At 34.8% G+C, this 27,902-nt stretch overlaps 2 protein-coding genes across 3 annotated transcripts; one reads left to right on the top strand and one right to left on the bottom strand.

Annotated features, from left to right (window-relative positions):
* Positions 1–638: 638 nt before the first annotated feature.
* LOC136820399 (sperm microtubule associated protein 2-like) lies at positions 639–4,026 on the bottom strand. Its single transcript, XM_067076583.1, has 8 exons — positions 3,922–4,026; positions 3,713–3,761; positions 3,487–3,546; positions 3,033–3,173; positions 2,653–2,790; positions 2,149–2,290; positions 1,749–1,907; positions 639–1,055 (listed from the first exon to the last, which is right to left on the bottom strand). Exons 1-8 carry the CDS (start codon positions 3,950–3,952, stop codon positions 798–800), a joined length of 978 nt encoding a protein of 325 aa, XP_066932684.1. The 5' UTR covers positions 3,953–4,026; the 3' UTR covers positions 639–797.
* Positions 4,027–15,748: 11,722 nt separating this feature from the next.
* On the top strand, positions 15,749–25,043 carry LOC136820398 (tetratricopeptide repeat protein 14-like). 2 transcript variants are annotated; one of them, XM_067076582.1, is made up of 14 exons: positions 15,749–15,871; positions 16,154–16,179; positions 16,386–16,569; positions 16,713–16,835; positions 17,036–17,108; positions 17,466–17,560; positions 18,078–18,109; positions 18,357–18,506; positions 18,816–18,887; positions 19,316–19,435; positions 19,843–19,965; positions 20,925–21,048; positions 22,067–22,203; positions 23,336–24,098. In XM_067076582.1, the coding sequence occupies exons 1-14, from the start codon at positions 15,788–15,790 to the stop codon at positions 24,000–24,002; spliced, it is 2,010 nt and encodes a 669-aa protein (XP_066932683.1). In that variant the 5' UTR covers positions 15,749–15,787; the 3' UTR covers positions 24,003–24,098. The 2 variants fall into 2 exon arrangements, 1 of the variants encoding a protein (XP_066932683.1); XR_010848573.1 differs by lacking the exons at positions 22,067–22,203; positions 23,336–24,098 and adding exons at positions 24,368–24,425; positions 24,963–25,043 and having other exon boundaries at positions 15,755–15,871.
* The last annotated feature ends 2,859 nt before the right edge of the window (positions 25,044–27,902 follow it).

Below are 27,902 nucleotides of genomic sequence, written 5' to 3'. Positions count from 1 at the left end.
GCAAGGGTGGTGGTGTCTGTAGAAAATGTCCAAAATTGCAGTTAAACCGACCCGGTTGCAAGGCAGTAATTTGACGTTTTAGGGGCCCTTAGAGTAGAGATTTTTACCTTACACCTGATTTTTATCCAAAATTAGCAACGCTTTCTGAGAAGAAATTTGATTCATTGACATCTCTCACCAATTAAAAAAAATAATAATTGCAATCCACTGGACTAATTTTGAGCCTATCTTTTCTGGACAAATATAATTTACTTTTTCAACAAAAATGAAAATTTTAGTTGTATTTTAAATTATGCTTATTGATTTGGAAAAATTAGTTTTCAGAATGACTGAAATACTGACTAGATTCGACCAAGTGGAGTCGAGAAAAGAGACAAAATGTAAATATTTAGTAATTTCAATCATTGTTATATATTATATTTATCAAAAAATAAGTTCCGATCAGTATAAAATATGTACAAAAATTATCGTATTATCAAAAAATTATTCAATCATTATAAAAAAAATATATACTTTAAATTTAAAGATCGCCTTTCGAATTAGAGAGATTTTGTCAATTCCAAGAAAATTGGAGATCAAATTGCAAAAAGGAAAAAAGATCAGATAAAGAGATCGGAAATTAGAGCTTTTTAAATCCAAAGTTCATAATTTTATCATTTTTTTAAGCGCTAAAGTAAGTGATCTCTCGTCTGATAGTCCTTCATGTTAAAGAAAAAGAAATCAAAAAATCAAAAAATACATATCACAAGACACGAACAAACAAACAAACAAACAAACAAACAAAATAAAAAGAAAAACTAATTTTTGGGACCTCGAATAACAGGAATAGCAAGGTCATGGATTCGATCAGGAACTCTGCCTTTCAGTGCAGTTTCTTTGACTTGGAAAGCCAGGGGATCAAATTGTACATGATCCATAGTGTCTCGGATGATTGGGTTAGAAAGTTCTTTTAAACGCTCGGTTGCAGCAGCCCTTAACGCTGATCGAGCCACTCTCGATTCTCCCTCGCGATTTGGTTGATAACCGTCAGTATATTTCTTGGGCTGCGCTAATTCCTATCGCAAAATGAAATTTTTTGTTCTTGATAATTTTTGCTTTATTTTGAAAAAAAAGGTACACACCGCATACGCTGAGCTTGTAAATTTTTTTAGGAAGTTTTCCTAAGTCTTCAAAACGAGGATACAAAGTATGCCCTTAGGTTAGATTCAATTTTTGACCTACTAATCAGGGGATGCTTGGATTAATTATAAGAGTCGCATAAACTGTTTAGTATTATTTAATTCAAAATCTAACTAATAAGCATAAGCTTTCTGTACGTGCAAAAATGGTTGAAAATACCAATTTCTATGTGAGGTATTTCGAGTATTGTTAATGCTATCAAGGTTTCTCATAGACAAGAGACCCTTCCTGTATTTTTATAATCTGATATAAATACAAGACGAGTTTGACCTGTGAGGCAGATTTTCGCTTCAAAAATTTACATTAGGAAATTCGAATTTAGCACTATTCTGACTTATTAGATAGTTAAAGCAAGTTTAGAAACTTGTTTTTTTTTCTAAGAAAGTGTGACCAGTGAAAGAGTAGCAAAATTTGATTGGCTGTGTTTTCGACTGTCGTTTGGAGATGTGAAATTCAAACTCATAGTCAAAACCATGCTATTCATTTCGCCAACAGTATATAAAAGAAGAAATCATTACATGGATTTCTAGGCTTGTCATTGACTGACAACCAAAACGAACGAAAAATACCTGAACACGCGAGGAGGCTTGAGTACTTCTAGCACCTTTGCTGACTTTCCATACAGAATCTCTATGGGCACCGTCATTACGTTCTTTGGGTCTTGACAAAGTCTCGATGTGATCCGGAAAGGTTCCACTTTTAGCACTTTGGGAAACTGGCCATTGAACCTAAGAGAAAGAATATTTTAATCAAAGAAGCTATAAGCTCCATATTGTTGATGATAAAAGTAGTGAAAACCTCCTAAGTCAATTGTAAATTTAGACTATGATGAACCGTTGAAACAGAAATGGAACGTGCAAATCAAAATCTGGAAATGTAGGTTTCCTCAACATTGAGCATAAAGGTTGAAAAAAGCACCGATTTAAAATATTCAAGAAAACAACATGAAAAATTATTTTAATGACTTACACCACGAGGAGGTTGATATTCTTTATGCGCAATCTTTGGGTGTGATAAAGCTTCTACTCGATCACTGAGGGCAGCTTTCTTTGCTGATGAAGTGATACCCCAAATGGGAGAGGATCGCCCACAACCAAGAACGTAACTTGACCTACGATAGGAAATGATATGGAATGTCATTAATTTAATTTATCAGAAGGGTTTTTCTTCTCAGAAAGAAATCAGACTTTTCACAAAAAAAAAAAACAAGATTCTTGATACTTATGATACTTTATTGATTTTTTGCCCAAGTTCGAGGCGGAACTCTTTAAACTAAGAGACGGAAATGAAACTCATTTAGAGCATTACTTTAAAATCACTTTTGTTGGATTCTTGTCCTAAATAAGAAATAAGTATCAATTGATAAAAAAAGATGTGCCAAAATTAAACTCGGCAACAATAAATGGAATCTAGGAAATTCGATTATATATAAAGACTGCCTTGATAAAGGAAAAAGTGTCATCTTACACTTACCTATCTTCTGAATAACCCATTGTTAATTTCTTTGGTTTCGAAAGTTCTTCAATTCTTTCACTGGGGTTCGATTTCATAGCCAGTGGACTGACATCCCAAATGACAGATGAGCGACCAGCAGAGTAAACAAAACAATGGCTGAAAAAAAACGAAATTCTTAGAAATGAATGATAACTTTTGTCAGCAAAGAGTAATCATTTAAAATTATCATCAAAGATTTTTTCCTCTCAATGCGTCGATTTTTGAGCTAAAAGAAAAAACTTTTCCGATTGTTGAACAACCACGGTGAAAATTTTACAATAAAAAGTCATTAAAAAATAAAATGTTTCCCCTGTGTGACTAAAATGGTAAGAAAACAGAATATACAAACAATACCATACCGACTACATTTCTGTGGGTGATCGAATTGGAAATTCTTCTTTGGTGTAGCAAGAGCAGACAAACGTTCACTTGCGTTTGTATTCAATGCAGCTGTGCTTATGGGCCTCATTGGATCTTGGTTGCCCCATGTCAGTGGAGGCCTTTAAAATAAGATTTTTGAATCAAATGCAATCATTATTATTTTTGTAATGTAATTAAATGTAACGAATGTAATAAAGTCAATACAGGCTTTAATATAGTCAATACTAAAAAGAAAATTAACCTTATTTTTGAAATCTATTTTGCAATTGTAACGTCAAGACGACTAATTCTGAGAGTTGTGAAAGTCTTCTCAAATCTAACAGACACCTCTTCTTTAAGAGCAGTGCATAATAAGTTTTTTCAAATTTGATGTATTAGTTGCGACAGCACTAAAAAAAGAGAAAACGAAAACATTTCTGTTGATATACTTACTCGACAGTTGCCCAAATAGTTTTTGATGTTTTTGGTGTAGCTAGTTGAGAGAACCTCTGCCTAAAAGTTTTGAAAAAGATGGTTTTTGATCCTTGGGATAATTCAATCTATAACCTCAACATTAACCTACTAAAAATAATTAAAGAGATATATTAAAAGCTAACTGCAGTTGTCAGAAAAGAAATAATCATGACACAATACCGTAACATCAATCAAAAAGACCAACCTTCTTCTCTCAATGGCTTCCCTTTCAGCTGTTTTTGTAAATTTGTGCACTAAAGGAAGAGAAAGATGTCCAGTAAATATTGTACTGATAATAAGTTAAATCAGCTTTGTCAAAAACAGTAGGTTCAAAACAGTGTACTTTTCAATTGTTGTTAGTTAATTCTAGCTGCTTTTGACTTTTTGGAATTAAAGTAAATAATGCTTTCTTACCTGGAGGTCTTTCCACACTAACTTCACCCATATTATTATTTCCCCTAAATCATAGAATTTTAGAATATTTTAGTCAGACGAAATCAAGTTGTTCTTTTACAAAATTACAAGCTAGCAATGGAGAAGGCAAATAGATACTGTAAATGAATGGTCAATGGCTGGTCATTAAAATACAAAGTCAAAGAGCTAAGCACGGATTTTTCACATTTATCCTCCGGATCCTGAGGATATCCTCACCTTTTTTTGTATTTTCTCAAAATATGAACCTTAGGATCCTTAGGGTTCTCAGGCTTTTGCGAGGATAACCTGAGGATCCTCACTTTTTTTTCTTTTTTTCTCAAAATATGAACCTTAGGATCCTTAGGGTCCTCAGGCTTTTGCGAGGATAACCTGAGGATCCTCACTTTTTTTTCTTTTTTTCTCAAAATATGAACCTTAGGATCCTTAGGGTCCTCAGGCTTTTGCGAGGATAACCTGAGGATCCTCACTTTTTTTTTCTTTTTTCTCAAAATATGAACCTTAGGATCCTTAGGGTCCTCAGGCTTTTGCGAGGATAACCTGAGGATCCTCACTTTTTTTTCTTTTTTTCTCAAAATATGAACCTTAGGATCCTTAGGGTCCTCAGGATTTTGCAAGGATATCCTGAGGATCCTCACTTTTTTTATTCTTTTTTTGAGGATCCTGAGGATATCCTTGGGAAAGCCTGAGGATCCTAAGGATCCTAAGATTCACTTTCTTTAATGAGAAATAATTGACGTAAAATAAATTTTTGAGGATCCTGAGGATATCCTTGCAATATCCTGAGGACCCTAAGAATCCTAAGGTTCATATTTTGAGAAAAAAAGAAAAAAAGGTGAGGATCCTCAGGTTATCCTCGCAAAAGCCTGAGGACCCTAAGGATCCTTGGGAAATTATAATATTGATGTTTTATCAAACCAAGGCAAAACAGAGGATCCTGAGGATATCCTCTAAAAGCCTGAGGATGCTCAGGATCCTAAGGATATAAGTGAAAAATCCGTGCCTGAGTGAAGTCAAATCAAAACAAACCTGATTTACAAAATGTATATCTCCTATCTCATAAAAGTGATATCATGCATAATTATGTTTCCTGACTTCCGTGCAGGAGGTCAGGGTTCGATTCCCACTCGATGCTACGATTCACTTGACAAGTGAATGTACCTTGGCCCGGGTCAACCCATAGCATGTGAGGGGAATAGGTTTACCATCACTCTGATACAAGAGTATGGGGAGATATATGCCGAACATCGAATGTGGTGTGGTGATAGTACTCATATATTCAGAACCTGCAAGAATACGCAAGGTTCTCCAGTACTGTGCGAGTATTATCATCATCATCGATACAGCACGACTCTGATGTGCAGCGAGCACAGAGTACAATGTCTGGTAAGCGCTGATTCCCCATGTAGGGATAGGAAACTAGTGAGAATACTCGCGCAGCAAATATGAGATTCTAAAATTGTAGAATAGAGCTGCAAGCGGAGCTGCGTAGTTCATTGCACTATTACATTTGTTTTGAAATTTTGCTGCATTGGTTGGTCATGCATTTGAGGGCTATGCAGGTTTCTCCCCACTGATTCAAGTTACCTGATCTCAAGGTATACACAACATAAGCAGTGGATCTACTTTTGTTTCGAAGATGGCTATAATGCTTGGTCTTGACTTGAGTCTTGACATTAAAAAGTATATAGAAATAGAAAGTAGCATTTTCCAAAGATTTTAAACATCAAGCAGCAAAACCCCCACTCAGCCTTTCTAATTCAGATTAATCTGCGTCGACAAAAAATTCTGGGTTCTATAGTACAGTAAGCACTTTTGACTTTTACGTTGGCAAAACCCAAATTTATGTTGGCATTCTGTGGCAATACCCGAATGCTGACGCGAATTAGAATGGCTGCCACTATATACTGTACTCCCTAAAATGTCAAATTAGGTGCATAGTGACAGGATAAGTTTGGGCTTCACCCCTTTAATACATTTTGTTCTTATTTATTTCTCTGATACCAAACGCAACATATTGGTAAATAACAAACTGTCATTCAGTAATAAATTGGCTATTCGTAAAAAATAGCTTGGTTTCCCCCGTCACCCCGACTTTGAAAAAGACACTTGGTTGGTCGAATATGGGGTAAAAAAATTTGTATAAGCTAGCAGCAAGAATTGATTCCATCTGCCATCTTGTTTTTAAAAAGCCTGCCCAAGCATCACCTCTGGCTACATTGCTCTTCTAGCAGAAATTCCCTCAACAATCAAATCAGATCTAAATGGCTGAATCTCTAGCTAAATTATGATGCAATACATCGTTTAGGAGTCTTGCTATCTCCACCATGAGAGAGAATGATTTAGATATTTGAACATGATATCAATGACAATGATAATTTTATGGACCTTTCCTGAAAATTTCACAAAAATTCATCAAGAGAACCTACTATTTCTCTGCTAGGTTTCCTTTACGAGAACCGAGATTTTACCTACCGTTTTTACGGGAAAGAGCGGTCGCTCAAATCAAAACAATCGAAAATTGTTTGGACGCGTGCGCAGTTGACACTACTAAACGGTGTATTGAACTAAATAAACCAAGATTAAACCCCAAACCACAATCAATATGGGCTGATTTTTTTTGTGCCAATTGGAAAATTAGAACTTAAAAAATAAAAAGTCTTGAACATGATCACGACCCTCAACATGGCCCGAGAATTCTCGGGCCTCTTTGGGCCATGTTCGGGCCGAGAGACCCTAATCAATTCTTTTGGCCCGAACATGACCCGAGTCATTCGGGCCATGTTCGGGCCATGTTAAATGTTAAATTGATTCAGCATGTCCAGTCAAACAAAATAGTACAAAATAAGATTTGTCTGTTTTGTTTATATCGCTCAAAAAAACTTTACGAGCTTCCCGTGGACACGCTTAGTTTACTAGCAAATATTTCCACCCTAAGTATATTTATAACTATGTTTTCATACCAAATAAGACATTTAATATTTATATGAATTTACAACATTCATATATTTAATATAATTAAGAGAAACCAAGTTTTTCTCAAAGAAAATGTTAAAAAAATTCAGTCCTGAAATTACACGCCTGTTTAAATCATGTTTTCAAAAATTGGCCCGAGTGTGGCCCGTGCGTGGCCTGTGCGTGGCCCGCGTGTGGCCCGAACATGGCCCGAATTCTCGGGCCAGCTTGGGCCATACTCGGGCTTTACGCGAATTCCAATAAAGGTTTTGGCCCGAGAATTCTCGGGCCATGTCGAGGGTCATACATGATCCCGGAACTGGGCTCTCTCCTCGAACTCGCCCATTTTTCGGGCGCGTTCGGCCGGGAATTTCAGAGAGGAAAATCTTGTGGCGCAGATAGTGGGTCGTAATAAAACAATCAATGTTCAGAAAAAGTATTGGATTCTTCACTTGATATGATCAAACTTTTGACTTCTTTCAATCTTTATTGTTTCTTTAATCTTCTGTCTCTCACTTTTTTATATACCATGCTAAATAAGCAACCCTGATGCCAAGTTCATCAAAGTCTTTTATTCTTTCAGTTTTAATCAAAAAATATTCAACCCTCACTCAATTTGATACTGTATTTATCAGAAAAGTCAGCAAACTAGTAAAAACAGTCTGGCTATCACCTTGTCGCCTTGTCACACAGAGGAGATTTTTTGATCTCGCAACACGGGCGCCCTTATTAATTTACCCGTTACTAAGAGCAACCATAGACTAGTATATTAGCTACTTTTGAATGAAAATGGGAGTTTTAGAGATCTTTGCTAAAGCTATAATAGTTTCGTTTTCTAGTATTTTTGGTCGGGCCTAGCCGTTATAGACAATTAAGGAAGATCTTGGCTTTATTTTAGTCGGGACCCGACTGTACAAGAAATCTTGGATCGCCCAAAGTTACCTTCATGTTTTTATTTTATTTTCTTATCTCTGATCATGTCTTTCTCTTTTCTGACTGTCTGAGTTTCTGAGACTTAGTTTCTCAATTCTGACTAAGTTTACATACCTGTATCATATTTTGACCAACCACATCATCGCACCGTGCGGGGTTCGTCGAACCTCCATCAAAGAAAGACCTTTGGAAGCCTTTGGATTCGGAAACCAACGCCTTAAGCCTTATCCGTTGAGCCATCGTCGCACAGCAAGATCATGCAATTCATAACAACATATTATACCGAACTGGCAAAAGACGGGGGTAATGTTATTATAATATGGGTAAAATACCCCTTTTTTAAACCTGACTGAAATATCGAGCCGTTACTAGCAACCCTGCGGGGCCCAAGCAAGGCGCCAAAGTATATGCACCCGGCACAGTGACAAGCCGTTACTAGCAACCCTGACCCTACCTAACTGTTACCGTGCGATTGGGTCAGCCTAGAGTAATGTTGAATTTCGTTTCCGCGCAAATTCCTCACATTTTATCTCGATAACCTCATAACTACCGAACTTATCGTTAGAGGCAATCGAGCAAAAACAATAGAAAAAATCTTTATTTGGCTCTGTAGAAAAATTGCAAAATAGAAACTCGCTTAAATTCACAATACTGATTCTTTACCCCAAAACGAAACTTTTCTATTTTGTAAATCTTTCTTACACTTCCCCATACGTAAAATATAGAGTACTTTCGTTTTCCCCCCAAACTTACGAGGGAAAAAGTTAAGACCGCGTGTTGTCCTCGCGGACTTTCCCAGCGTAATTTATTTGTGTGATGTCATAATGTTATTGTTCTCTTCTCAGATTATTACTGACGGCACTTCAATCGCTTACGGGATTGGACAATGGTTGACAATTGATCGTGACGTATATACAACAATTCGATGACGCGGACGAATGAAAGTTCATTTTGGGTGGCTTGATAACACTCGTAAATTCTTTATTTTTCTAGTGTATTTTGTTTTTTCGTTTTAGAAGAAATACTATATATACGGTAGAAAATAAGGTTTTATACTATTATTTTTAAATTTGATATTTTAAATACCTATTATAAAGAAAAATTCGTAAGTGGGTGGAAAAATAAAAACGCCTTGTTTTGAACGCCCGGCTGCAAAAATCTCGGGATTCTGGGACTTCTTTTGAGACGGGGGTTAGACATGAAAACAAAGAGCTAAGTAGAATAGTAGAATCGACTTTTTCAAACTTTAAATACAGTGTAAAGTATTTTTGTAATCAAACATTATATTTAGCAAATATATTGAAAAGTAATATTTCGTTATAAGCAATTAGATAACTTGTTCGGAAATAAAAAGTCTTCATTCTTTGACCCCCGGATTTTTCATCGAATAATTTCTACGGGAAATCGAAAGTAATTCCATTTGGCTTGTGATGTTTGAGAGCTTGGATGTTGGGAAGCTGCAGGAATAAAGGTAAACAAATTATAGTCTTTTTCTGAAAGAAAAATTAACATTAGTCTAGGCTGTGGGTAACTTGCATCAGTGGAGGCTAACATGCATAGCCCTCAAATGAAAGACCTGGCTGGTCATTAAAATACAAAGTTAAATCAAAACAAAAATGGTAGAGTAGAGCTGTGAGCGGAGTTGCGTAGTTGTATTTTAATGACCAGCCAGGTCTTTTATTTTGGGGCTATGCATCTTAGCCTCCACTGATGCAAGTTACCCAATCTCACGGTAGTTAATCAATTCCAAACAACAAAACCCCCGGAAAGGTGACTATCAGCAATCCGTGGATAAAAAAATAAAGTAAAAAAATGAAGGTAACTTTGGGCGATCCGATATAACTCTCTCCCATGCAGCAGGAGGAAGATAGGAAAGGATTTGTTGTAGAATTGGGTTTTTCCATTTTTAAACCAAACAGGGGTATCTACGAAGTTTTCTAGATTTTTTCTGCTTGGACAGAGATAGTGGAAGTAGTTGAATTTTTTATCGGATCAAAATCAGTTTTTATCTTTACAGACACAAATAAAAGAATCTATAATAAAAAGACAAACAGTAACAGACTGACAGAGAGGAAAGAAAAGGTGTTTGTCAAGATATCTATCTCAAGATTGCAACCATGGGTTGCCATTTAACTTTCACGGGAACTTTCACAAGTAAACCTTTAACGGTTAAGGAATACTTTTTATGAAGAATCATATGTCCTCATATCCCATAAAATGAAGAAAAAAAGAATGTTTGAACATGTTCTTATAAAAAACGCTTCTAAACACTCTAGCTATAGGTGAAAATATTTCAAAGTTTGACCATAATTTTCTTATTTGGTTGGTCTATGAATGAAAACAGGACCATCAGTTTGTATTAAGGCTCCCATTTCCGCACTAAGATTTCTTTGCCACTTTTCTACATTCTAGTCAGAGAATCTGTCGTATACTATCTTCACTTTCTGATTTGAATGATAGCGCTGCGATAGGACCAGAAGGAACCCTCCAGCCGATTTCGGTCGACGCATACGGACTCTCTACTTTTTCCACCATCAGATTTTCAAAGGCAAAAAGTAGTTGAGCTCCAGCTCCTGGACTACCACTTTTCTAGCGGAAAAAGATCACGACTTTGGGTAGTTGAAAAATAAGCTTCGAAAAAAAAGTTAGCTAGACAGTTTTGTGAGTAAACACAAGATTTTTCTGTACCTTTAGTTTAGAAACAAACCCTTTCCAATCTCATGCCGGTTATCCTGGCAAGAATAGTAGGCGCCGTGTGGTCGGAAGAAGACAAACCGTGGACCCCCGATATGGACCCCCAATATGGACCCCAATATGGACCACCAATATGGACCCCTAATGGCAGCCTAGACTAATGTTAATTTTTCTTTCAGAAAAAAGACTATAATTTGTTTACCTTTATCCTTGCAGCTTCCCAACATCCAATCTCTCAAACATCACAAGCCAAATGAAATTACTTTCGATTTCCCGTAGAAATTATGCGATGAAAAATCCGGGGGTCAATAAATGAAGAATTTCTTTTCCGCACAAGTTATCTTTCCTTATAACGAATTATTACTTTTCAATATAATTGTTAAATATAATTTTTGATTACAAAAATATTTTACATTGTATTTCAAGTTTCAAAAAGTCGATTCTACTTAGTTCTTTGTTTTCATGTCTAGCCCCTGTCTCAAAAGAAGTCCCAGAATCCTGAGATTTTGGCAGTCGGGCGTTCAAAACAAAGGCGTTTTTATTTTCCGCCCACTTACGAAATTTTCTTTAAAATAGGCATTTAAAATATCAAATTTAAAAATAATAGTATAAAACCTTATTTTCTACTGTATAGTCCTTCTTCTAAAACGAAAAAACAAAATACACTAGAAAAATAAAGAAATTACGAGTGTTATCAAGCCACCCAAAATGAACTTTCATTCGTCGCGCGTCATTGGATTGTTATACGTCACGATCTATTGTCAACCATTGTCCAATCCCGTAAGCGATTGAAATGCCGTCAGTAATAATCTGAGAAAGAGAACAATAACATTATGACATCACACAAATAAATTACGCTGGGAAAGTCCGCGAGGACAACACGCGGTCTTAACTTTTTTCCCTCGTAGGTTTGGGGGGAAAACGAAAGTACTCTTTATTTTACGTATGGGGAAGTGTAAGAAAGATTTACAAAATAGAAAAGTTTCGCTTTGGGGTAAAGAATCAGTATTGTGAATTTAAGCGAGTTTCTATTTTTCAATTTTTCTACAGAGCCAAATAAAGATTTTTTCTATTGTTCTTGCTTGATTGCCTCTAAGGATAGGTTCCGTAGGTATGAGGCTATCGAGACAAAATGTGACGAATTTGCGCAGAAACGAAATTTAACATTAGTCTAGGCTGAATGGACTCCCTCAAAAACAGCAAGAAATACCAAAAACAGCTCTGAACAACTCTAGTTTGAAATAATTTATGTCTATTTGCACTTCCAATATCACATTGAGTACGATAAGTCTTTTTAAGATTTATTCCGAGTTATTCTGAGTTATTCGAACTTAACATTCTGCTGAGTTTGATTTTTTACTTGAGCTGCTCTGCTCAGTCCAAATAAATATGGATATACTCAAGAACAATGTTTTTTGGCTGAACAAACCATAGATTGAGACATGAAGAGCCGAGTTACAACTCAAGTAACTCAAACTTTCATAATATTACCCATATCGTTTGCCTCTGAAAAAAGATTTCGTGGATGATACCTACATAAAAAGTCCCTCCTATGATAATAAACTTTTATTTTCTAGAGGAAGTTATACTAGCAACTCGAACACTCCTAAATGTAACTCTTCAATGTAGCTCGGGCCTCATGTGCCATCAATCTAAAACCACTATCTGAGAGAGCTCATTAGCTTCTGACTGACTTCATTTTATATCCGCTTACACTACCAGCATCACATTGGGTATAGTTCTATTATTTTGTGATTTTGTCTTAACAGATGTCATATTTAAAGAATTCAATATTATTTTGATTAGCAAATGTCATTTTGTCATGAAAATAACAATAAACTATCTGGTCAAGCTCATCACTCTAAAACAACCCTCTCTGAGAAGTCACAAGCTTCTGATTGGTGTCTTTTTATATCCATTCACACTATCTACATCACTTTCGGTATAATAAATATTTTGAATGTTTTTGTCTTTAGAGACGTCATATTTTATGATTCTGTCAATATTTTTCTCAAATATCAACATTGTGTCAACATTTCAACAATAGAACAAATCACCCTGAACGAACTGAATTTATGTCTAAACAGAATGTATCATGTAACTCTATAACTGTTGTAATATGTTTATATTATATAGGACGACTAATATGTACTAGTTATCGCATGACTTTGAGTGCGATACGAGAAATATTTTACGAGTTCCGAGATTTTTCCGTAATATTTTTCCGAGCCTTTAGGCGAGGAAAAATATCGGTAAAATCTCGGAACGAGTAAAATATCGAGTATTGCACGAGAAGTCATGTGATAACTAATTTATTGTCGACTCAAAAAAATTGTCCTGATATAAATTTCTTTTTGTTTTTGTTTTAAAACTTACTTCCGCCTTGCTTCTTTCTTCTGTGTAGTTTCGAATGTTTTTATTCGAAAATCTAATTCGAACGTTAGATTCGAACGATAAAACATTCGAAAATATTCACACAAAAACAAAACAGAGAAGTATTTTCGATCATTTTCGATCCAGAAGTTTTGTTTTGAAGAGTTGCAGATTTTTCAGAGATGTATTTGAAAGTTTCTAGATTGATAATTCAAAATGCAGATGGTGTACAGTATTGTTTCGATAGAGAAGAAACCCTTCATCGTTGGATTAATCAGATTGATAACATTCAGTCTTTTTCTATGTTTTTGTTTCGATGCATGGGAAAGAATATCAGAGGAAAGGAGTTCCACGATGGAAATAAATGCTTGTAATAGTGGTTAAAGAACAACATTTTTTCAAGAGCAAAACAATTTGGAAACTTTCTTGATTATCGTCAAGCTTTAAATGTTTCGAATTTTAGAAGGAAGATGTAATGATTGTTACTAAGTTGAAAATTCAAGGATGTACCTCGTCGAGAACGAGAATTAAGAGAGAACTTTTATAAAAACCACTCGTCATTTGGTTTAATACAAGACATTTCACTTCCCTTGCTATGTTATGAGAAATCTTATTGGCAAACATTCAAGAATCTTTTTTTGTATGCATTGATAAAAAACTGTTTGGTTATCACATGGACGAATTTTATACCAAAAGCTGAAAATATTTGGGTGGTCTCAAGTAGTTTTATAATTTCTTAGTTCATCAGATTTGATTTTAGTGTCTTTTATGGAAGAACTCCAAAGTAAAAGTTAATCTGAAAATATTTTTGTTGCATTTTTCCCTTTGACTCCCAAGTTAGTTTCTCCGAAAGTCAGTTCTTTTCGGCTGGTTTGTTTTGATTTTTCTCCCGCCGCTTACCCAGTCCCTCAAAAGTCAACGTGGTCATATTTCCATACTAGAGAAATATGAAATATCGCAAATATCTCGATGCTCTCGACCAATCAAAACGCTGATATTTTTTTGGGTCGGCAATAAAACACAAATAGCTACCTTTTTAATGTTGGGAAATACCCACAATGCTTTTCTCGCTATTTAAAGGGGGTCCATTAGGGGTCCATATTGGGGGTCCATATCAGGGGTCCACGGTTTGTCTTCTCCCCGTGGGGTCAGTGGATGGATGGTTAAGGGAGCCGTCCATATTCATTTGACAACGCAAAACGTCAAATTGACGTTATGAGGGGGTGGGGGTTTTCAAAAGTTAGGTTTGACGTTATAAGAAATCAAAGATATACCTTTTTGTGAAAATCGCGAATATTTGTTACCACCAACCACACTTTACTTTTTTTAAGCTGTCAAAAATATATTTGTGTATGAATTACATGAAAATTTGCTCGCACAATCCCATTGGTTCGCGCTATGATATCATTACATCATATTTTTATTGTTTGCGCGATCGAGCGAACCACATCATAATTTCTTTTTAAATAAAGGTCATTAGTTAAAAGAACACATACACGCACGGGTACAACCAAGTACGGACTTTGCAACGTGAAAACTTTGATGAAAAAATGGCGACAACTTTTGGTATACATGGCTTGATGTTATCTGTGGGAGTGGGGGGATTCAGAAGATAACGTCAATTAGACGTTATGTGTTGTCAAATGAATATGGACGGGTCCCCTTAAAAGCTTAAAACAAAGAAAAAATTCAAAATGTCGGTGACCAATCTTTTGCAAAAGATTTTGGTCAATTTTAGGGTGCTGAATCCGAATTTGAATGTTACCAAGCTTGAAAACTTGCAGTTTTTGCGTGATTTGTGATTTTTTGCGTTTCCAGGAAAAATTCAATTGCAAGACCTGAAAATTTTTGGGGTGTCTTCAAATTTAGAAAAAAACCTAACCATGTGATAGAGCTCTTCAAACTGAGCAAAAAAAATGTATTACATCAAAGTCCAAACTTCTCTAGATCAAAAGTTATGGGCCTGTTTGTGGTCAAAAACTGATGGAAAACAGGGAATTTCCCCACAATCTGCATAATTTATGCAAAATTAAAAACCTTTTTTGACCACAAATAAGAGTATCAACAAGACCATCTTTATCATTCTAAAGGCTTTTGATGTGCAAGCTAAACCGGCGTTTATAACGACGGGAACCTTCTAGTATCTATCTATAGTCAAAGTTTGACGTTGATACCACTTTTACTTTAAAAACAAGATGTTCAAATTTCTAGATTTACAATGTAATATTTACTTAAAGGGACATAACAGTACTTGCGAAATTCAAGTAAACAAACTGTATGCAGCGGATACAAAATCAAAACAAATATCACATGTCAAAATAAAAAATCTAACCAAATATGGCTAATTTTGATTGTTCAATTGTTTTACAAGTTTGTTTTGGACACGTGATTTTAATTGTTCTCTTAAATAACACGTGGTTCTCGCAATGTTTACATTTTACTACTTTTATGTCCCTTTAATGTTTATGACTTCGTAATACAGGTTTTTGGTCTATAACTTCTTACATAGGCTCAAAATTGATTTTTCTATCAGCTATGGCCTTTATCTACATCATGTGGCGCTTCTTTCCAGTCATGTTTGACATTTTGAAAGTGAATGGAATTATTTGACTTTGGAGATGCCGCAACTCACTTGAGTAATAAATCTTCATAAAAAGAAGAATTTCTCTCTTAAAAATTTATCCCTGCAATATTACTGGTTGTTTGTTGATAGCAGGTAAACCATGAAATTTTGAATGACAATTATGAAACCTCAGGGATTTGATTTGAAATTGTGAGCCTCACAGGTAAATAATTGGTATTTTGCAGGTCTAAGATGATTTAATGATTTAATCTAAATTTGGCTTGTTTTGATAGATGTTTTTAGAATTATTTAATCAGAAAAGATTGACATATGAAGAATGAAACAAAGAAAAGATCCAGTCAAATTGATGGTTGGAAAATGAAGCATGGAAAGCAAAATACAGACCAACCAGAGGTAGTTGGTTGTTCATTTCAAATTTTTTGTTTTTCCTGTCCTGTTTTTTTCGGTAGATTCAAATGATAGTATTGATTCAAAGCCTCCAAATCCAAGTACCAAAAGAACTGGATTAAATTAATTATTTGCCATGACCCATCCACTTTTTTGCAAAGTAAAAATTTTTGGTTGCGCCTCCTTAGACTCTATATTCAATGGCCCCCTACTTTCAATTCCGTGGCGTGGGCACTGATAATTTTAAAGCTTTTTTTACATTTTGTTTCATTGTTTATTGTGTTTTAGATGAATGATCCTGGATTTACTGACAGGTTTGTTTTCATATCATATACATAAAGTGTTTGTTTACTTATTTTTTATAGTTAAATATTTTGTTGTTAGAACCACTTTGTCTAAGGAATGTTCTTCATGCCGCCAATTTATGTCAATTCTTTCAGATGCTATCGTTATTTCGATAGAAGACAAACTTCTTAAATCTGGCACTCTTCAATCTATTAGTTTTTTTTTATTCTTTTAGTGTTTTTCAAGACAAAGTAGCAAAATTTTCAAAATTGTTGTGTGAAGCTGGCACCAGAGAGATCAAAACAAACGAAGAGACATTGTTAAACATCAAAGCATTTAACAACATTGAAGATCCTCCAATATGTTTGGAGCAGTTCATGCAATGTCCTTCAAATTTTCGGAAACAAACATTTTTTGAGGTTTGTGCTCTTTCTTCAAAGTTATCATTTTTATACAGTGACTTACAAATTGTATTGCTCACGGTCCACTTGTCTCTTCTTATACTTTTCTCAGCGAAATGTTTGTAATAATTCTTCAATTTACTGCCCATTGCTTTTTATAGAATTTGAAAATCAACAATGTCATCATTGGAAAGTTAGCTGTATGTTCTGCCAGTGGATGGACCGTTAAACTGCTAGGCGTCATGGAAGGTCAGAAAAGATGGATAAAAGATTTGCAAATCACGGTAAAGTAAAGTCTTTCCTCATTCTCCGTTGGATCTTTTAAATGAATTTTGAATCTTTCCAGGGCTTTTATTTTTGTACATCCTAAATAAAATTTGTAAAAGGTTGAACCTAAATTCAGAGCTTTACGATGCTTTTAGCAAATAGAAAACGTTATTGATCTACTCAGAAGATGTTTCAAATTTAATTTGTTATTTTCCAGGCACGATTGGTGATCACAAAGTCTTATGATGATGATGTTGATGAAGATTATGAAGTTGGAGATCTTGTCAAAGGTTTGTCTTTTAAAGATAATAAATCAAAGTTATGGATTTGTACGGATAAGCCATGAAAAATATTGAATGATTTTCAAAAGAACTAAAACACTTACATGGATCCACCGAATACCTTTATTCTTAAAGAACGTCACTTAATATGAATTCAATTTGTATTATTTACTGTACTAATATAATGAACTTGGGCTAGAAGTTTACTTGAACTACAAAAAAGTTTTAAAGTTGCACATTCCATACAATTACACATTGATCAATGATATCAACTGCATATATTTGTTCCATATGTTTTCATAAAGCTAACAACTCCAATGTTGTATTGAAAACCAAGCTGATGCTAATAATATCTTGTTTTTTCAGCGCTTGTGGAGAAAGTTGATGTACAATCCAAAGATATATGGTTGACACTGGAACCCTCTGTTGCTGCCAAATCCCAATACCAATTGCCTAAGCTGGTAAAAGTCATCGTTATTATTTCCGTGTTTAGGTCCCCAATGACGTTACAGAATGTCAAAACAACGTCCATAACATTTTTAAAACATTAGATGAACGTTGAAACGATGCTCTGTGCGAGCTGGGGAGCTGGGGATTCACCAAATGGCTAACTCGCAGATTTCAAAAAGCCCGAAGGGGTTGATAGAGTGCTTTGGCTGAAAAGTGTGATCACGTGACGTTACAATAAAATTTCAGCGCTTGATCAATCAGAAGCTTCGCGGGTTTTCGAAAACAATAGCAGCAATACTTTTTCCAATATTCACTTTTTTTTGCTTGGAAAAGCTTAAAGCACGCCATCTAGCCCTTCGGGCTTTACAATATACAAAAATCTTTGGGCTAACCCTCTTAGTAATAATAACTGTATCCTTTTTGTTACTAAGCTCTGTTGCATTATTCTGTTAAGTAGCAGGATCGTTTAACTGAGGTAGTCCTTTTGTTTCTTTTAATAAGCTGGGAATATTGTTTTTGTTTTCACAGGGCAAAATTCAGGACCCAGATACCGTTGAGTAGTAAGTTAACATTCTTTTACAGTAATACAGATAACTGACTTTACTCTCCCATTTTTTACTCTTTAAAATCTGATCGTGTTTTTTTTCTTTAACTTTCTCAAAAGTATTTCTCTTTTTAACTATATTAACCCTCTTGAAAAACAATTCCTTATCGGTGCTCTCAAAGATTTTTAACTGACACTGCATAAATGTTTCTTCAGAACATTTTTCGAACAGTTTTTAACTCGTGATCTTTCTTTACTTGCAGTCTTTTGGAAAGCCGTGAATTTGATGAAGAAAATGACTCAGCATATTTGGAACACATACGCGATAGTTCACTTTTCAATCATCCACACGGTGTTTCATTACTGGCAAGTCATTTTAATGTCAACCAAGACCATCATGGGTTTGTTGTATGGTAAGTCTAATATTGATTTGTTGGAGACAAAATTTACTCCTAACTTTACATTTAAACCACTTCCCGAATTTTGAAATATAACTTGTGTAAAGTACCTTTTAAATTTCATTGTTGATGTTTTTTTGTTCACCTTATCGGCCCTTTTTACGCTGGCCCTAATTTAACGCCGGCCCTTATTACGCCACGAGCCCAAAAATAACGCCAATAAAGGCCGGTGTAAAAAGGGCCGATAAGGTAGTTTACATTTTATCTCCATTACTTTCAATCATTGGCTCTCAATAACAAACTAATATACTTTTTCCATCGCAGTAACACGCTTAAGATTAAAGAAACGGCTCTTGAGCTTCGAGAGAAACAAATGCTTGATTGGTCAATGAGCATGTAAGTAGTCACGTGATAATAACCACATTACGAATAAAATTGTCTTCAGTGTTGCAGAGTCACGCTGATTTTTCGTCTTAGTCGAGGTAACACCCAGTAAAATTGACCTTTTCATAAATTACGTCACGAACATCATACTTGCCTCGTTTTGAAATTATTGCCAAGGTGATCTACTCCCAGTGGATTTTATTAAAACTACTTTCTATTTATAAAAAAATAATTTAATGTCTCAAGGGACATAGTCTCCATTGTAATTGTTTGAATACGAGGCAAGTGATGTTTGTGACGTAATTTATGAAAAGGTCTATGCAAATTGATTTCTTTTTTGAGTTCACAAGTTGGAAAATAGTTACTGAAAGTTTCACTGAAAGTTCGAAACTTTCAATGTATTTTAAACTTTTTAAAACTTTTGATTATGTGTGTTTCAGGGTTGGGATTGGTGTGAAACATTTTCGTGAGAAGAATTTGAAGGAAGCAAAGAAATGTTTGGATAAAGCTCTCAGCTTTTATCCGAAGAATGTTGAAGGTTTTGTGGCAAGAGGAGCATTGTAAGTCAAATCCTGCGGCACATTTTAAACTCGCAGTTTATAAAATGAGGCTATATTTTTGCTGTTTTGAGTTAGACATTAGTCTTAAAGATGGCTAATCCATGACCTAGAAATATAGACAAGGCCTTTTAAAAATTCAAAATATAAAGCCACCATTAGTTAACGTTGTTTTTGAATACATGAATGGTACGTTCTAGAATGATTTTACAAATATCCGAGATCTTTTTTCATTATCAGAACAAAACAAATATTAGCGAACAATTGCAACGAACACTACAAACATGTATGATATCCCTCCCCGCTAGGATCTTTAAAGTTATACCACCAGAGGTACTAGACTATGTAGAAAGAAAAGAAACAAAAATGTTATGAAAATGAATGTTAAATCCGAGATCTATATCTTTTAGGAAAGCTAATCAAAGTGATTTGAAGGGAGCGATTGATGATTTTCGTAAAGCGTTAGAAGTCAATCCACATCATCGCAATGGGAAGAAGTACTTGATTGAAACTTCACTCTCCTTAGCACGAAGGTAATAGTATTGTCATGTTGATATGCTCTTCTGCCACGCATTCTTTTTTTATGAATAGTTTTTTTTTGCTGAGGGTTAAGTATTCTCAGGAATCTTGCCTAAACTGAGGGTGAGATATTCTTAGTATTAGTATATCTTTCGAATGTCGTTCTTTAAAGTCATTTAAAAACAAACGCAAAGAAGTGATGACCTTATTATATGAAAATAGACAAAAGAAAAAAGTTGGGAATCGGGACTTAATGTCATGGCTTACATAAAAAGCTTAAGAAAGATTTCATCAAATACCATAATCAAATACGTCATGCACAATTGACAACGTCATTCTCATTAAGTATCACGCCCTGGTAGATTAATGCCGTACACCTTTTTGAAATCAAAAAAGATTGAAGCGAGCTTAAACTAATTACGGTTAGTTATAAAGCCCAATTGGAAATGGGGACAAGCCCTAAAAACTAAGACAAATTTTGTATGAATTTTTTACCAATCTAAAAAGTAAAGCACCTAACCATGCAAACGCACCTATGAGGTAGTCTTGTAAAATGAGACGATTAAAAAGAATCCGGCTGGATAAAGCTTCGTGACTGGTGGTAGAACAAATGTTTGTTATTTGTAATGCAGGTCAGGTTCTATATACAAAATGATATACAATATATTATATACAATAGATCTTATCGGAGTTTTTGATTTTTCTAAAAAAGTGATGTTTTGGGAGTATTACAATAGAAATCTCTTAGGAATTCCTCGAGGGAATTCTATTGTAATACTCCCGAAACAATCCCACAAAGAATCGCTTTTTTAGAAAAATCAAAAACTCCGATAAGATCTATTTCATGTATATTGGCAGTAAAAACTGTTAGGTCAATAATGAGAATCAAACGACGGGTGATTAAAACAATCCCCAAATGGTTCGTTGTATCATCACTAAGTCTGATTAAAAACAGTTTTTCTAATCCTTACAGTCACGAGAAAGAGAAGCGTTGGAAAGAAAGTTCAAAGTGTTATCACGAGATTATGAAACATGATCCAGATCATAAAGAAGCAAAAGAAAGATATCATCAAATTCATCAAATACTGTCTTCTAAGGTAACCGCTATCCATATCTTAATGGTGTCACGTGACTTAATTCTGTATGTCAAGTTTGTTTTGTTTTGGTATTAGGCGCTATCAAGCAACCAATTTCTCCAACCTAATCTAGATTTGGAATCTAGGAAAATGTTGAGAAAAAAAATAGTGCTTCATTGTGCCTTTGTTTCATTTTTTTTGTAATTCTAACATTTCTTTTCTGATAGTTCACACCCCTCTTATTCTGACAGAAATCTATTTTGTCGAAATTCCAAGTATTTAAACATTTATAATTTATAAGACAGGAAACAGAAACTTTTACCATATTTTCCACAATTTTTTAAAAGCTCTTTCGTGATCTTTGAAGACAGTAGTACCCACAAGGTACTAACTGCAAATTCCAAAAATGAAATATGACCCACCACGGTACTAACCGTCATGATGTCTGGTACCAACTGCATGACCCCTCCCCCTGGAAAAAATGTTAAATGCCAAACAGCTCTAGAATGGTTGGAGACGTTTAACTAAACGTATTTGCTATTCTTCTTCTCTTTTCATAAATCCTTGGCTTGTATTCTGTTTCATCTCCAACAAATCATTTGATATCTTTAACTCCATCAAACTTCTATATCAATACAATTTGCAACTGGATGATTGGTGACCTCATTGGAATTGCTGTAATGTACAATGTTATCATTTCTCTATTTTAATTGATATTTTACTGCAAACGATTTCAAACTTTTATTGGACCTTTTTACTCATCATTTGACAAATGAATTGCTATTTTTTGCTTGTATTTTGATAATGATCTAATCCCTAACTTTTTAAACATTGTCAACTCTATCCATTAACTATATCCAACTGTGTGAAATATGTGGTATTATGTTCATCACATAATGTTCAATCCAATCAAACAATGACGTCACATCCTTTATTATTTCCACTGGAACCCAAACTAAATCTACGCTATATATACAAAAATTTGGTTCCACCATGCATTATCGCCACACTTATTACTTATTTTCTGTAAAACGTGGAGATTATAAGCGGTCGAGAAGCAGCGAAAAATGAAGAGACAAGTTCCCATCGTCGTAACAGTGCAAGTAGCAAGACGAAGGATCGTATCGAACAGTTGAAACGTTTGCTACAAGAAGATACAAACAAAAATTCCTCAAGGTAAGATTGATTCCGCATCTCACTTCATCCTTAGAAAATGAGATGCTAAACAAACATTTGCTCTTTTTCGAACCTCAAAGACTGCCCTCGTCCTGCCAGATACTAATTTTTACCTCGAAAGAGGTCCTCTAGGAAAAAAGTGTAGTAACTATTTCTTAAGACATATGATTCTGAACTGGGATTTAAACTAGAACACTAAATTTTGTTTAAATCGTTTGTGTGCTAAAGGGACAGGAAATTTTTTTTGAGCTACAGAGCTTCGCACTATGATTATAAAACTTTTCGGTATTGAGCAATACCATATAATTTGCATCCTTCCTAAATCTAATAATGTTGCGGAAATCTGTTCATCCTGTAATAAGGTTTTTGACGTTAATAATTCATCCAAAAAAATCATGAAATTGAAAAATCCTTAAAAAATTGCACTGTCAGGTGAATAATTCTCATTTTCCCTTTAGTAATAGTCGTTTACCCTTAATGATAATTATTCGATTTGTTAATGTCAAATAGTTTAATGAATCTTATTTCTTATTTTCCCCTTTTAAGGATTGTATTTTAACTGTTTATTCTCGAACATTTCAAACACCCTTTTGAAGCAGTTTTTTTAAGCTTTTTATTTCCGTTAAAGCAAGAAAGAAAGTTTGCGACCATATGATGTTTGTCCTTTTTCAGTCTCTTAGGCCAGGGGCCGCGACTTATTTTAAGGTTATTAAACAGAATTTTGGCTTGATTAGTAAATTTTTTTTTGATTTGAAAAAATGTGGTTGGGCCAAGGCCCGACTGGCCCCCCGGTGTCGCGACGCCTGTAGGCTAAGTAGTACTATTTTTTACCGGTTCCCCGAGTGTACTCCTTATCGGTATTCAGCTGTATAGAGTTATTTGATTGTGATTATTAATATTTTTATATAATGCATGAGACATGTTCTCGATCCTAACTTAACGAATCTGTTCGGAAGAAACCCTTGCTTACGTTCAACGGCGCTACATCAAAATCCGCGACGAAAAGTAAATCTACCCCTCTTAATGTGGGTACCCCTTTTCTGAAAAATTCGATGAAGAAATAGGTGGATATAGCTTAGTGCAAGGTTTTATAGAGGTCAGTGATTATCACATTTTGTTTTCTTCTTCTTAGCTCTTCTTCAACTTCTTCTTCATCCTCTTCGTCATCGGAAAGTGAAAGTGAAAGTAATTCATCATCGGGCGAGGACTGGATCGAGAAAACAAACTCAAAGTCAAGAAAAAGAGTATCTGATCGCAAACGTAGGAGTCATCACAAACATTATTCATCAAAATCGAGAAAGAATCGTAAACGGTCGAGAAAATCTTCGAGTCAATCTCCAGAGAGACATTCTCGCAAGAACCTATACGAGACTTCAGAAACAAGTCGTAAAGAAAGAGATTTTAAGTCAACTCACGAGCCTGGTGGAGCTTCAAATTTGTTAGACAATAATGCTTTAGATAAGGATGCGAAACAGATTTTACGAAAACTTAAAGACTTTTCTTCCGAGGAAATCGATATTGTTAAGAAAATGTTACGGAAAAACGAATCGGCAGAAAATACTTCGAAGGATGATCGAAAAGTTGAAGAAAAATCGAAGGGCTATCGAGAAAGTAGACATTCACCGAGAAATTACCGTGATACTGAAAAATCAACAAGAGATTATCGATCTTCTTTGTATTCTAGTCGAAATCGAGACGATTTGAGGAGAAACGAAGATCGATATGATCGAAAAGATGACTACAGACATTCCAAACGAGAGAAATATTCGAAACAATCGAGCTATGATCAAAGGGATTAATCATTCTTTAGGACATTTTCTTTTATAGCGTAATTTTTCATACACAAATGTATTTGAAAACTCAATTCTTGTCAGTAATAGATACTCGGTAATACATATGGATCTATAATTTTATTGGGATGATTAGATGAACAGGCTGGGCAAGATCTTTACCGATCCAATGACAGCTCTGTTTGTTATTCTGTCAGTTTTTAAGGAGAGTAGAAATGTGTGCGTCAGAATAATTTCGCCAAAAAAATAATGTTCAATAGCAGGCGATGGGACTATGTGGTGAAAAGAGTTGACCTACTATACTATCATGTCCCACTCGATTTTTGAAGTCTTTTCTTCGTATTAATGTGTATATTTCATCCTTTCACACGCAGCAGTAAAGACATAACAATATGAGAAATGACAACGTCTGAAGATATCCCTTAACAGTTAGTAAGTTATTTTAAGATTTTCCAAATTTGTGAAATTTAAATTCACAATTAAAGACCTTCGCTTCAATGGCCTTTTATTATTATAGAACTTTTATCTGAGGGTGATAAAGTTAGATAAGGTCGGTTGGGCTATAATCTTAGCGTGGGTCGCGGTTAAGGGGCGGGACCAACAATTTAAACAACTTACTTCAAAGATATAAATGACAATATTCATCATAATACAATATTCTGTAGCTAACCTTCTCATATCACCTTTCCGTCTAATTCGTACTTCGTGTTATTAACAGGTATTCTACGATGTATCTTTTTTTGTTACTGTCAGGTTATAGCCCCTAGTATTTTCCCATCCCTCGTTCTTTTTCTTAAGTCACGTTTAACACGCTTAACATGCTTAACAAGTTTACATTTCGATGTATCTTTGGCACACCCGGTATGAATCTGTACTGTCTTCAACTAAATGGTTCGATAAAGATTGCTCTAAATTACTGATTAATGAATCATGCATTTAAGTAGAATTCTTTTTCCTCTTTATTTATAGGTTGAAGTTTATTTTGAAAGTGGTTTTGTGGTATTTTATGATGGATTACATAACTGCTGGGTTGATTGCTGCCATTGGGAGAGTTGCCAAGAAAAGTGTTTCACTGTTTTACTGTTTTCACGACATGCTTTATGCGAAAGCTAAAAGATGGTATTATCAACTTTATTTAATGACTATCTATGGGTTTCCTGTTTGGCTGATAGTTATCAAAATTGAAGTAAGGTATTCGACGCAATTTTCAGCGTTAAATACTTCCTTCTATCTTTTACCAACTCAGACCAACAAGCCACTCTTTAAACCCAAATAAAGAAAACAACGTGCAAAGGTATGCATCGTGGATTGCACATCTCTTGCCGTTTTACAATAAAAGTATCTTCAAATATCACCCTGTGCTTCATCCAAAGACAAAATATGCAAGCTATGCAAAACATGCCTACAGCGTCTTATTTGTAGATCGAAGGTACTAGCAATGAATTTTACACATAAATGGGCTCCCGATCTTGATTTCCCGACTTTCTGTTAAACGTTCGACCTACCCCCTGATCTCAGTCAGATAAGCTATGGCTGTTTTATTTAGGCTATAGTTGAAGGTCGTTGTGGTATCACTATAGACAAAAATATATGACCTAGTTTTTATGTAAGACCAAATTATGTATTTGATATGAGGGAATTCTCCTCAAATCATGTAACAATTGCGTGGGGTTGATGGAAGGTTGAAATTAAGATGTTACTGCTACTGCACTTCAGTTTGTTGCTTGGTGATCCTTTTGTTTAATACCCCAAAAAAGTTCCAAAATTTTCAACCCCCCCCCCTGGACCTTATTAGGACCCCTCCCCCCGTTTCTTAATTTTTAAGAATATTTTCAGCTGTCAAAGAGAAGGCCCCTCATTTTATAGCCTGATTTTAGCCTATATTTACCTTACTTTTGGGTTTCAGAAGCACGATTTCCAACCCCCCGGTAATTAGTTCCCCCCGCCCGTTTATTTGGAACCTAAGAGTAAACGTCTGGTGTATTTCGGAAGATTAAGATTACGTCATGAATATCGTGAATTGTTCTATCTTGGTCGATTTTAACACTCTGAATATCAAAATCAAAAGAATCTAATCATAGTTTATTTTTCATTCAGAGGTTGGCTCAACTATGACGTAACAGAAAGGAATTCAATCTCCATGGAAACAAGTGAATTATGCCAGGAATTTCATCGTAAGTACTGTAATAATTATATACGTTTTACCCAAAATTGAGTTTGTTTTTATTGTTATTTCAACGTCACGCACACAGAGCAAAACGTCATAAATTTGTTCACATTTGTGTGTGGGGGTAGCTAATTAGATATGTGGCGCAAAATTTGCCTCCGCGAAATTAATGAAATTTGCGAAAAACGATGAGTAAATCAAGGAAGTTGCTTGAATGAATGTAGGTTTTGAGTAAAGTACAGTGTCACGTTAGCCAATGATATGATGTAGGGTGCGAGCGCCCCAAGTGGGTGACCCTAAATCTGAAATAGCTTAATTTTGGGCAAAGTAGGTTCAAATTAACAGAAACAATTTCCCCCTTAAAATAAAAAACAGGACATTAACGATATGAAACTCACCAAAAAATAAGAATAGCCGAGGATCAACAAAAAAAAAATGTGTTCTAGGCGAAAATAAAAAAATGCATTGTTTCCGGAAGCCGGCCGGGTGAACAAAAAGTTTTTTCTGACCCGGCCGCAGATCAATTTTTGTTTGTTAGTAGTTGATACATTAGTATTCAGGGCTTGCTTTATACTGTTTTTACATAAAAGTTATCTTTAGAGTTCTATTTCAATGATCTTAAGTTATCAAAAACAGCAACAAAAAAAATTTTCCGGCCGGCCGCATGAGAGCTTTTTTCCTTCACCCGCATTCCGGAAGCACCACACTTTTTTTTATTTTCGCCTTACGTTTAAATTTTATTGATAGCCTCAATTCGAGGACGTAAAGTGGACGTAAGTTTGTAAAAAGAATTTGACATGTTGAGTTCGTAAAAAGCCTAACTTCAGTGTCAATAAAAACAAATACATGTAGCGTGCCCTTAAGCACATTAAGTTGACCTACTATACTACCGGGTGCGCCACAAAAAAGTTTCTCTCTTTAAAACTAATTTTCTAGAAATCTAAAAATTAAAAAAAAACTATTCTTATTTCATTGGAAAGAAGAAAGATAAACTTAAATTTTGATGGGTCATTTATTGAATTCGATTCATTAGATCAAAATTTATGCTCAATTAAATAAAAAAGTTACTTTCTGAAAGTGCTCAAAAACGTTAAAATTTTACCTATCAAATTAAACAGAAGCATAATTACATAATACATCATTATCTTCGTTTCAGTCATTAAAAATGATAATTAGCTGTCTAAATGACCTTTTGTTATGTAAAGGAAGGTTGTATCTCAATACAAGGAGGAACATTTGTTCAAAAAGGCCAAAAAATCTGGTAAAATTCATAAAAATCCATGAAATATGGCTTTCGAGATATATCCGGCCTTACATAAACTTTATCCAATCTAAAACCAAAAATCGGAGAAAATTTTCGGTAAAAATAAATTAAAGTGATTTTGATGAAGATTTAAACCCTTTCGGCATTTCAGTTTCGAAATTTATGTGTTTAAATTACTGAAAAATGCTTTTAATCATGTAAAGGCTATTGCAATTACCAATTTTAATCTAAAAATTTGATAGGTCGATTTTCGACGTTTTCGAGCACTTTCTGAAAGTAACTTTTTTATTCAATTGAGCATAACTTTTGATCTAATGAATCGAATTCAATAAATGACCCATCAAAATTTAAGTTTATCTTTCTTCTTTCCAATGAAATAGGAATGGTTCTTTTAAAGCTTTTAGATTCCTAGAAAATTAGTTTTAAAGAGAGAAACTTTTTTGTGGCGCACCCGGTATCATGTCCCACTCGATTTTTG

Source organism: Clytia hemisphaerica, unplaced genomic scaffold (genome assembly GCF_902728285.1).
Source record: "Clytia hemisphaerica strain Z4C2 unplaced genomic scaffold, Clytia hemisphaerica genome assembly, whole genome shotgun sequence".
Lineage (NCBI taxonomy): Eukaryota > Metazoa > Cnidaria > Hydrozoa > Leptothecata > Clytiidae > Clytia > Clytia hemisphaerica.
The sequence above is the reverse complement of the archived record's forward strand: the minus strand, read 5'-3'. Positions and strand labels throughout refer to the sequence as shown.